Below are 12,428 nucleotides of genomic sequence, written 5' to 3' on the forward strand. Positions count from 1 at the left end.
GATAATATCCGCTTTGTCTCGGATACGGATAATATCCGCTTTATCTCGGATACGAATGCGGATTTTTCGGACGGATATCGGATTTTTCGGACTTTTTTGACAGCCCTAATTTGGAGTATTGATCCATTGCGGAAAAGAAAACAGGACTATCAACTCATCTAAATCTTCTTTTATCATTATTCTATCTTTTGTGAAGTTTAATTAGGCCAAGCCCATCTTATCTTGCTTGCTATGTTATCAAAAATGAGCATATATTTTTTAAAGCTAATTGCATTTTATAATTCTTAATTTTGACTCAATCACAAAAAATATTCATATTTTGAAATGTGACGACATTCTAAAGTTCATAATGTGTTGCACATTATAACCTCGACCCTCATTTCGTTAGAAAAGAGACGTTAACGTCAGATCCTAAGGTCATTTTCTTGCATAATATAACTTTTGACTTTTACCACAAACTCATATATAATAATTTGATTTTATATTTAAAATAATTATTTTAAGTAAATACAATTTCCTAATTAAATAAATTATGATTTAATTGTATATTTTTAATAATATTAAGTATACGAAATATGAGATTAGATTTATACAATTTAAGAAATTTTTATTCGAGAAAAAATATACTAGGTAATTTTAATGAGGTTGAAATTCTTATATTTAATTTTTTTTTAAATAATAATAATTGGGGGTATTAGTATTAAAGAAAAAAAATTGGTTCAAAATCGAACTCTTAGCAACGAAAACACGGATGTTTCCTTCAATGTAAAGCTATTTGATGGTGTCCCATCAGGTTTATCGGTACATCAATATATTCTTAAAGCTTGCTAGCATTGCCTTTTATCAAATTACTCAAGATACCCTTCTCTATTTTAACCTCTTAACTATCATTTAGGGGCTTTTATGACTTATTACTCTTGCTTGGACTATCCAATTCTAAACGGGTTGCTCCATCAGGACAAATGCATGTGTAGATATGGATATCTATTTAAACGGGTCGATCCAGAAATATAAACAAAAGATTTGAAAAAAGACGTGTTACATAATCTTCTCCATTCTCGGAACTGTAGGCGGTTACCTACCGCAAATAGTGCCTCCCATCCCTCTACCGTTCTTTTATACATCCGTCTAATTCTCTTTCCTTTGCTACCGTAATTCAAGATTCTTAAAAGTTAACCCATTTTCTTCTTATGGGTTTTCACTCGGATGCAGAGATTATTGATTCAATCACTCTAGGCTGTAATATTCTATTTTTCAGCCTGTCTGTCACATGAATTTAGCGAATTAAATTTACAAACGTGAAGGTACGGCGGTATGCTTTTGATATTGTCATGATTTCGATAGGTGGTTCTCAAACAGGTATATAAGGATCTGCTCTGCGTCCTTGCCGCCTTCTTCTACCCAGGAGAGTGAGTTTTTAAACCTTACTCACTTACGGTTCTTATGTCGTCTTTTTTGTGTTTTCATTCTGTATTCTTTTCTCTCTTCACTATATTTTATGTTTCATGAAGACGTCGTGTGGACGAAAATGGACTGGATGGTGTGTTATTCAGAACACTGAAAATGTCCATCCCAATTCATATACCACATGTGCGGAACTAACGGTAAACTACTCTTTCTCAGATGCTTATATGTGTTTGTATTTTGTACACCATAGAGAAACGTCGACATGTTCATCCAACTGGATTTGATGTGCAATACAGATATACTGATACTGAAAATTCCAATCCCAACATTATGATTTCAGGTAACGCACATAAACCTGTTCATATGTTATGCAGGGTACTCAACTTCTGCATATTATCCAACTATGCAGGGTACTCAACTTCTGCATATTATCCAACTTACTGTGCAGTTAGCATTGTATTCAACTTCTGCGTTGTTCTTATTTCAGGCTACTCGAGAACAAAAACAGCAGCATCACATACCTCTCTTTTCACGTGTGCACATGTCAATGTCACTTCGCCGGCTGTTGAACGTGACAACTGCTCACCTTCAGGTCTATTGAGTAACAAAAAATTTGTTGTATTCTCTTTCTTTGATGTGTGCACCCTGTTTTAATTGCTCTGGCTTCTTGACATAATTTTGATTATTAATCTCTTCGTATTTGTTATTTATGCATATCCATTCAGTTATGAAAATATGAACAGTTCATCACTTCTTAATTTTAGGCATTAATTTTAATTTTTGAATTATTTGAAGGAGGCGTCGTGTCAATGAAATTGCCTCTGGCGGGATTGAAGATGGATTTACCATAGAGATGTCCATAGCAATACACATACATTATCTGCCACGCCTCATGGTACATCTATTTTAAATGACAAGGTTTCTCAGCTATTTGTTATTCCGACTGGATTGTCTGACCGTGCATCTTATCCAGGTTTGGCTGATATATAGTTTGAATCACGAATATATTTAATCGTTTGTTGTTCATGATAGTCAATACCCATTTTTTGGCGACTACAGATAGCGTGTAACTGATCTTCTCTAACAAAGCAGTATCAGGAGTTTCCATAGTTTCATTGGAAACTCACATGGTAAATCCTGTCATTTTTTCTTTTTAATTGTTTGCTTTTGCTTATGAATGGACAAGCCTAGCACAGAGTTGGTATGTACTTAGAGCTATATCCTTTTCTGTATTAATTAAATCGACATATATATTAAGTCGAATGATTTTCATGCTCACCATTTCGATATAACTTTGTCATTGTCTTACATGTAGTTCAGGAGTTGGGACCATGATATAATTTTCTGCTCAAGTTTCTCAAACATAATAAAAATGTCAAGAATTATATCATCATCCAGCAACATTAACATAACTATGTCATCTGATACAGGTGTTCAAATAGAATTTCAAATTGTACAAGCAAAAGCTCTGGCAACTAATTTAGTTCTTAACAGAATGGGCAAAAGTATTTTATCTATTTGGCTCTTGGGTCTATTGTGTTTTAGTTAAGATAGTTAAGTAGTAAGATAATTTTGGATTTACATATCCAGTTTTCCATTAATTTGGTTGTTTAGTTATAAGTGGAATGCCAAGTTTAATTGGTTATAATCTTTGTACTTTTTTATTAATAAATTTAATGGCCATTTCAGATCAGGGCATGTAATAATATATGTTTTTTGATAGGGTTCAACGCAACAACTACCATCGAAGGTTGCTGTGGAAATGCTGGCTGTTTCCAGATTGACGATTTCAGAAGCTCAAAGGTTACTATAAGTTCTTATCCTGATCACTATATTAGTTAAAACAGAGAAAGCTCGCACTGTTCTTGCCACTTGGATCGTAGCAGACTGGGTTGTTATTTTAACTGTGAAATAAGCAAACACCTTGCACATTATCTCTGATTGGAAGGAAAGAGATGGGAACACTAATTTGCTTCATTTTGTTGTGTGATCAATTGATCGAAGACATGGCTAAAGTATATTACATAGGACTCCAAATGAACCTGCTTTGATTCAAACATGCTCTCAATCTAGAAGTGTAGCTAAAAAATGATTCCAGCTCTTTTATTTAAGCAAGAAATGAGTTTAGGGGTGGGCAGGGTAAATATGGCCGATAAAGTTTTATTATGTAATAATTACTATTTTTTTATATATTTTCTTATTATATTGAAATTTTATAAAACAATTTTATGAATATCTGAAATAAACTTAGCTATTTTTTTCATTATCTTAACTATACAATTATTTATCTATACAATTTATAAATCTTTATTCCAAACATAAGATATAATTGTTATATTAAATTCTTTTATATTTATCCTTTTAATTATGAGTAGAAAATTAATTTGGATTGTTAACATTTTTTTACATTTTTATTTAGAATAAAAATAAAATAAAAATAATAATTGATGAAGCTACACTATATAGAATTCTTAAAATACGTAAAATATCATGTCTCAGGAATGTTAGCAATCAAGAGGGACGGAATGAGTATTATATTATAACCATATACACATATTTATTTTAAAAATTTATATTTTAAAAAAATAATAAAATATTGTCCATATGTGAAGTTCCAAAAATTACATTAATAATATTGTCTATATTTCATACATAACTAACAAGGTAGGGAATTTAAAAACACATATTAATTAATTTGAAAACACATATTTAATTAATATTTATGTTGGTTGAATGAAAATATGCAGTAGACTTAATTGTAACTTACTATATCATAACATAAAATTTGAGTAATATAGATTTTAAGTCAAATAATAAAATAAAATATTTTAGTTTAAAAAAACAATAAAATAAAATATTTTGTGTTATCAACAACGCCGTGGTTTTAGATGCGCACTAAAAACCGATTGATACCATCAATATTGTCAAAATCCTTTAATAAAAATCTTCTATAAAAAGTTAAATTTATATTAATGTAATGAAATTTATCATTTTTTAAATAATAACTAAATTGAAATAATTGCCGTGTGCGAAGCACGGGCAATTTTGCTAGTAATATTAGAATCTTTAATCTTATTTTTAAAATAAGGATTTTTGTACGGATAAAAGTACATTAAATTGTATTTTTTGAAATAAATTCTTATTTTTTATCAAATAATAAATACAAAACACATTTTCGATATTTATATTCAAAAATATTATAAAAACACATATTTTTTCAAAAAAATATAAGAACTTATTTTTAGAAAACATACTCATTAATGTACCGGATCTATTGTGACCAAGCGCTACACACGATAGCTTAATAGAAACTGATGTACAGTTTGACGACGGAAAACCTTCCTTCAACATTGATTCTTCTAACAATATTCTCAGAGTTGGGTCTAAGGCCATCTCCAGCAGTTGTGACATAAAAATCCAAATTTAGATCACCAACTGAACCAAATTCTGATCCAAATTTCTGACCAACTCCAGCGCGTGATCCAAATTCTGATCCAAATTATTTTTTGTATATTATATTACATAAATTTTATATTAAACCATATAATCTTAAATTTAATTTTTATTCATTATTAAATACTTGTATCATAATTAATTAATTAATTTAATTATTTTTTAACATCGATCAAAGTATCTCAAAATCAAGGAAATGAAGATGAAGCTCAAAGATCTCAAAATAATATGAATAGTTACGGATAATATTTTGATTATTTCGGAGCAAATAGGAATAATATGTTCGACTAAATCAAAATTTATATTTATCTACTATTTTCTAGTCATTTCTCGGTATTGTAATTTTATTTTATGCATTTTATGTACTTTCTATTTTATGCATGTAATGTACTCTTTTTTTAATTTCAATGAAATTTGCTTTCCTATTATTCTAAGTTTTTACTAAAACATTAATTTTATTAATTATTAATTATGAACTATTATTAATTAAGTATTAATAATCACAAATTAATTTAAGTCCGATAAACGAAAAATATAAAAATAATCATTATTTTATAATAAAGTAGGTGATCCAAATTTGGATCAGTGAATAGTGATGATCCAATTGGATCATCACTGTTCACTGATCCAAATTTGGATATTTTTTGATCACTGCTGGAGGAGAATTTGGGGTAATCTGCCCCAAATTTGGATTTTTGGATCGGTTTGCCCTAATCTCCTTGCATCAATATTGAAATTCGAATTTTAAATTACTCCTTTGCATGTCTCATGCATTAGTATTATTGCTTATTTATTTTCTGAAAATAATTATTATTGCTTATTATTTCATCTGTAAGACGAAACAGAACTCAAAAATTTAAATGTGGATTACTTATTATTTCCTATTCTAACCTTCTCTCTTTTTCTTTTTTTATCAATTTCAACATTCAAATTTTGATCTGAATTACTATTTACACAATTGAGGTTATCTCCTGTAATTGTGATTTAGAAATTCAAATTTGGATTACCAATTATTTCCGATATGATATTATTTTTTTATTAATTCCAACATTCAAATTTTAACTAAAACTACTATTTACATATCATATTATATAAATATTATAATTATCACGGACTGTTTTTATTTTATTTAATAATCAACCAAATTATAAAAATATACATAAATAACATGAAAATTATATACTTAATTAGCTACAAACACATTCATATCTTCTTATTTCAAATTTTCTTTTACGAACAAATCTAATAAAATATAGTTTTCTTGTTCTTATACATCAAGACTCGGCTTAAATTGGTTCAGTCTGGACCAGAGCTCGTGGGTTAACCCGTATCCAAAGATAGCGGCCGCAGCTCATTATAATCGGCTTCTCTTAGACTCCCTTCTCTTCTTTTCGTCGCCTAAAAAAAAAATTAGAGAACACAGATTAAATTTCACAAAATGAATTCTAATGACAACTCATAATTTTGTATAACAAGTCCACAATTTAAATTTGTTTTGTACGTTTTTTCTGGCAAAGGGAACAACAAAATCAGAAGCATATATATGGTGCGCAAAGCTTGTCGGTTGGGCCTTGTGCTTTTGCCTTGTTCCGCCTTCACTATCAAATCTTCCGATCACGACTGATTCCGAATCCAATCACCATATATGGCTTTTAAACACTAGAAACACTTAAACAATTACATTGAATTATTAATTCAGATTTTCTACTCAACAGTAACTTATTTGTTTGGTTATAGCATGAAAATTGCCACTACAAATCATTACACACAACACACAAGTAAAATAGGGCGGTCACTGTATCTATTTTTATTGTCGTTTGTTCAGCCAACATGTACTATTTTTTTATTTAAAAAAGTTGCAAAGAATTAAAAGAATTATTAATTTTGATATTTTATCATATATATACATTTACTTAATAATCAGACATACTTGTCTATTTATCGTTTTATTCATAAAATGATAGAAGGAACAAGATACCATTCCCACGAACTGATCTTTACTGTCTATCTTCATTATTCTCCGATCAAGCTTAATTATAGGGTCATTTCTCCAACAAAAACTATAACAATAGCTCTGTATTTATATATGCAAATAATATGTGTAGTCAGTTTTTTTTTTCGGATCGATATTGTTAATTTGGAGCAAAATAATTAATAGCTTCAAATATTATTATCAAATTTCTATTCTAAATGAAAATAATTATATATTAAATTATAACTCGTGCTATTTTTATATATAGATATGTGAGCATGTATAGCGTTTTTAATGTATACTCGTTAATACTTAACGAAATCTGGTGTATGTATTTGATAGAGTAGCATCTCTATTATATGATATTCATCTTCATTATATAACATTCAGAGTGCAATGTGTATAGAAATTATTTTTTAGTAATTGATGGTAGGAGTTAAAATTCTAAGAAATTCAAGTTGTCCGTGTTGATGTAGTTATAATAGTTATTGATATTGAAGTTGTTCTTGTTCACGTTGTTATAATACGTTGTTATAATAGTTATTGATGGACGATTTTTCTTATGTGTTTAAATTAATAAAATATTAATATATTTGCTAACAGATTCGAATCTTAGATTTTCAATAAAATAAATATAAAAATATAACATAGCAGACCGCAGATAAACAATCAAACTTGTATATATATATATAGAGTCTTACTTCAATAGAAACCTCTTTATTCTACAAACTAAAAACCAAGCTGGATTATCACTAAATCCTAAAGCAAATATCACTAAATTCTTAAACAACCCCATCTTTATCTCCATCTTCACCAACCACACCTTCATCTTCACCAACCCTACCTCCACATCCGCCACTGCCACCACCTCCGTCGTCACCTCCTCCATAACCACCACCACCTCATTGTCGCCCGCCCCCTCCATATCCACCACATCCATCTCCACCTCCATTATTTCTCCAACAACACAATCTCCACCTCTATCTTCACCATCTCCATCTTGGTTGCTACTTCAACGTCTTTCAGCCCCGTTCATACTTCTTTCTCCACCTCGGCTCAACTTTAAAACATGGCGGAGCCACCACTATTCCGGCAACGCTCTAACCCCCTATTTCAAGCCGCCCAAACCTCCGCTACAATCATCCTTCCTCCATCTCCACCTTCACCTCCACAATTTCCACCACCGTCACCATCATCTGAATCGAAAACGTGAATAGATCTGGAGATTCAGAGCAGTTTATGGAACAAATCTAGAGATTCTGAGCAGTTTCTGCAAGTTTTCACTAATTCTTACAACACATGTCACTAAATTCTAAAGAGAATACTACTAAATTGTACTGAGAATATCACTAACTTTTATTGGTTTCTAGTTTTTATATTAAAAGTGGTTTCTATTTGATCATGAGTCTATATATATATGTACTTAATTTTAATGATATATTATAGATATGAATATAAATAGTATGAGAATTTTGAGAATCTTTTAAAATTTAGAGTCCTCCTCACACATGCTCATTTGCGGGCATTATCAAAAACATCTTTGCCTTCCTCGTTAGAAAAGAAAAGAGACTCATTCAGACTTCAGAGTACTGGACATTCAGTTTCGCATGTGTGCTGTTCCCATACCAGAATAATCGGTATTTGTAGCCAGGTAGTGCTTCAGCTTTCAAGTCTCCCTCTTCTAAAATTCTGAATATGTGCTCTTTCATAATTTATGCTGGACCCATATATCAGTAAAAAATGTTATCTTCGACAGAAAGGATTACAAATTTCACTGTAATCAACTGCCCTATTTCCAGATTAAATTGTTACTATTTGGTCAACTATCATATCCACTGACAACATATCGTGCAGGTTTTTACGATTCAGGTGACAATTCAAATCAAATCATAAGGAGTGGTTTTATCCGATTCAACTATAATTGCAAGCAAGACTATATAAAATTTAGAACAAAATTTTAAGTCTTGATATACGAATAGAACTTCTCTCTAAGAATCTTAAAATTCTTTCTGAAGTAGCCGTCTTCATCCTTTCACCGGTGGAAGCCTCGAACACTATTTTATTTGATTTATTTCTTTCAATATTATCCTCTTTCACAAAAGAATTTTTTCCATTGGTTTGTTTTTTTAGATGTATATCGGAGCTTTCAGTTCACTTTTCTATTCGATTCAAGCGGAGTTTATCAAATATAAGAGTTAATAGTCTATTTTGTGATTTCGACTCTCAAATCTAAGTCTTTTATTTTCATTTATTTTGAGTTTGTTTTTATTTCGATTTTCGAGTTGTTTTCTCTCCTTGATGTAAGCTTTGTTTTTTGCTTCTTAATTGTAAGCGAGAGTCTTAATTTGATGATGAAATCGCAATTTTGATCGATAGTTCAAATAATAGCTCTGTTAGGCTATGCTAAGGAGGATGTCGGTGATTCAACAAGAATGCATGAATCGCATATTTGTATCTGTATATAAATTATTTTCAAAATATTGTTTAACTTTATTGTTTATTCGACTCGATTATTAGTGTAGATGTTATATCCATCTTCTGCACCCGCATTTTTCTCGGTCTTCCGCTCCTTGCTTCTTTTCCTTTTCTTCACCTCTGATCTCTTTTCTCCTCTCCAACCACCTTCATATCTTTTTCCAACCTCTCGGATGAGCACATGACTTTTCATCCCCTCTCGACTTATACAACTTTTTAATAAATAAATTAACGTACCCTTAATTACACTATATTGATGAATTTTGGTGATGGTCAGGATCAGAGGTGGAGGCGATTTAAAATTCATTTGTATAAATATTTTTTTCAGTTAATATTCTTCCATCTTTTTTTACATGTCCATTCTAAAAAAAACAAACATATCAAAGAATAATCTACTCTAAAAACTTTTTTATAGTATATATGTTTGTCATATATACAATAAAGTAATAAACTATTGCGGTATTTTATAGTAGTTCAACGCTAAAATGAAAATTTTTAATTTTGATTTTATAATACCTATGTATATATGTACTACTGGACTTGCGTTTAAAACTCCAAAATAAAAAGATGGGTTTGGTGACCCGACAAGTTTTTCCATTATTAAAAAGACGGGTTCAGTTGAGCGCCAAGTTCTCCTTTAGGTGTGGGAACAATTGGTAAGTAGCCATGCCTATAGGCTATATGCTAGAGTAGTTGGCCTTAAAGCAGTTATAGACTTATAGTGACGGTTTGGGACAAGTGTGCTGCTAACTTTTTTATAAGAAATTGTTTTTAATTTTTCTTAACCCGTTAGCATAAAAACAGAAGCATTTCTAACAAGTTAAGAATGCTAATTTTGTTTCAGAATTTTTATTTTTTCCCCAAACAATTTAATAATCTTAATTTATTTCTCAACTCTAGTCTACTTTTTACTTGTTTAGTAGCATTTTATGTATACCTTCTCTTTTGTCGAACTTTGTTACTCCATTACATCCCAATAAACTAATATATGTTGAACACCTATTTTAAAATATATCTTTTGTTTATTCTTATAATTTATATTATCTATTCTTTTTTCTTATAAATAAAAATTGAGTAATCGACACTTTGCACCCCTTAAGTTTAGGCACTTTTTCGACTTGGTCTCAAACAATTTGTTTTGGCAATATGCACCCCACACTTTAAAAAGCGTTTCGATTTGCACCCTTTGACCATATTTCGTCAAATTGACTGTTAAATCACATTTCAATAAAATCAGAAAATACAACTGCTCTATCATCGAACCCCTCTTCCCGCCCCCTAGATTACTATTTTACCTCTGCCTCTGTTAATTTTAACAGTCAATTTGACGAAATATGGTCAAAGAGTTGGTCGAAGCACATTTTAAACTTTACAGTGCATATTGTCAAAAAAATTAATTATTGGAGATCAAATCGAAAAAACACCTAAACATGAAGGGTGCAAAGTGTCAATTACTTATAAAAATTTGAGTAGTCAATTTTTTTTACAATAACTGTTTTGTCATTTAAATTGTGTATTCAGTATCAATAACTAATATGGGATGGAGGGAGTAATAGATACGAAAAATATGTTATGTGTATAAAATATCAATTATGACATCCCATTAGTTTTAATTACGAGGCCAATTTTATATGTGTTTGCAGCACTATTTAATAAATTTTAGTGTCTCGGCTGTGCTGCTTTTCACACAATAGACTCAATAGTTCACGCATTAGGTGGCATGCTGTAATTGGCCAGCAAGCTGGGCATCAAATTCATATAATTGAGAAAAGAACATTATACAAAGTAATTATGAAGTAAAACGACATGAAATAACGATAGAATAAGGCCACTCATAGTTCATGTTATAAATATGAACTTCTCTAGCTAGGGGAAACTCAAAAACTCACTATACACAATACTTTTATTAGCGTGCATTTTTGTTAAATACCGGAACATGTTAGGGTTAGCGTAAGACGCCCACCAGCTAGCTGTGCTGCCGCCTCTTTCTTCTGCAACTTGTTCACAGCTACCATAAATATATCTTGATCTTCTTGGATCTGATATACACGGATCTGATTTTCAAGAAGATCGGCTGATTAATTAGGGTTACATAATCGAACTGATAGCTGATGAAGAAGCGTCAAGTGGTAGTGAGATCGAGAGGCGGATCTGGTAGGAGCAACAGCACATCAATGGCGAGAGGCGTGAGGTACGCAGAATGCCAGAAGAATCATGCGGCCAACATAGGAGGGTACGCTGTGGACGGATGCAGAGAATTCATGGCGAATGGAGATGAAGGCTCAGCAGAAGCGCTGAACTGCGCGGCTTGCGGTTGCCACAGGAACTTCCATAGGAGGGAAGTGGATGAGGTAGTTTCTGATGAGTCGTTTTCAACTAATTCTTATTCGCGTACTACTACTGGTGCTTAATTGATGCACAACTTTAATACAACAAGATTCAAGACGAATCGAGACAAAGGAGATTCATGGTTTGTACAAAGAATTTGTGTTTGCATTACTTGATCTTAATTTATATATACTCGTGTGATCATGTTTGAATATATTGTATACTTGTGAGCACAATTACTTATATAGTGATACAATTATACAAATATTTATTTATAATTTTCCTCAGAGAATTGAAATATTTACATTAGGCATACATATTGTTCACTGCTCATAAAGATGATCATTCTCCAGAATCTTAAGATCGAAGAATGAAAGAGGAAACGAGAAATTAAAAGGATAGAACAATGTAGAAGAGATGATGGAGTAAATTGTACAGAACTCGAATTTACAGCTTCATGCAAAACTTATCACATCCATATATGGTGGCACAATACATGTTTATCATGTCCCTTAAATCTGTCGAGCTGTTCTTCTTTGCTGTTACTAATAGTTTAATCAGTTGTGCTCAATTAGTTCGATGAATATTATAATAAGGTGGCTTTGTGGGTTTACACATTGGCGTTCTGATCAAGACGGCCACAGGGCAGACAATGTCTACATTGATCCATCTTTCTTTTAATTTTCTAGTCCCCCATTTTCTTGGCCACTTACCACTTCCATATTAATTTATTTAGGAGTTGGGACTCTCGGTCTTATATCTGCATTCTGTTTTAAAGCATTAGGGTGTTTCT

At 31.2% G+C, this 12,428-nt stretch overlaps 1 protein-coding gene and 1 long non-coding RNA gene across 3 annotated transcripts; both read left to right on the top strand.

The window, feature by feature from the left end:
* Nucleotides 1-1,033: 1,033 nt before the first annotated feature.
* On the top strand, nt 1,034-3,553 carry LOC135147855 (uncharacterized). Of its 2 annotated transcripts, XR_010285773.1 has the most exons (7): nt 1,034-1,409; nt 1,512-1,604; nt 1,704-1,747; nt 1,895-1,999; nt 2,203-2,380; nt 2,467-2,537; nt 3,131-3,553. It is a non-coding gene; the product is annotated as an uncharacterized LOC135147855 (long non-coding RNA). The 2 variants fall into 2 exon arrangements; XR_010285772.1 differs by having other exon boundaries at nt 1,034-1,604.
* A 7,565-nt stretch (nt 3,554-11,118) lies between these two features.
* Nucleotides 11,119-11,927, top strand: LOC108195255 (mini zinc finger protein 3). The gene has a single exon (XM_017362208.2). The coding sequence runs from the start codon at nt 11,419-11,421 to the stop codon at nt 11,716-11,718; it is 300 nt and encodes a 99-aa protein (XP_017217697.1). The 5' UTR covers nt 11,119-11,418; the 3' UTR covers nt 11,719-11,927.
* The last annotated feature ends 501 nt before the right edge of the window (nt 11,928-12,428 follow it).

The sequence above is a fragment of the Daucus carota genome, chromosome 7 (assembly GCF_001625215.2).
Source record: "Daucus carota subsp. sativus chromosome 7, DH1 v3.0, whole genome shotgun sequence".
In the NCBI taxonomy this organism is placed as follows: domain Eukaryota; kingdom Viridiplantae; phylum Streptophyta; class Magnoliopsida; order Apiales; family Apiaceae; genus Daucus; species Daucus carota.

What these genes read in the sequence shown, in the direction of transcription:
- LOC108195255 (XM_017362208.2), top strand. Translation starts at nt 11,419, where the DNA reads ATGAAGAAGCGTCAAGTGGTAGTGAGATCGAGAGGCGGATCTGGTAGG.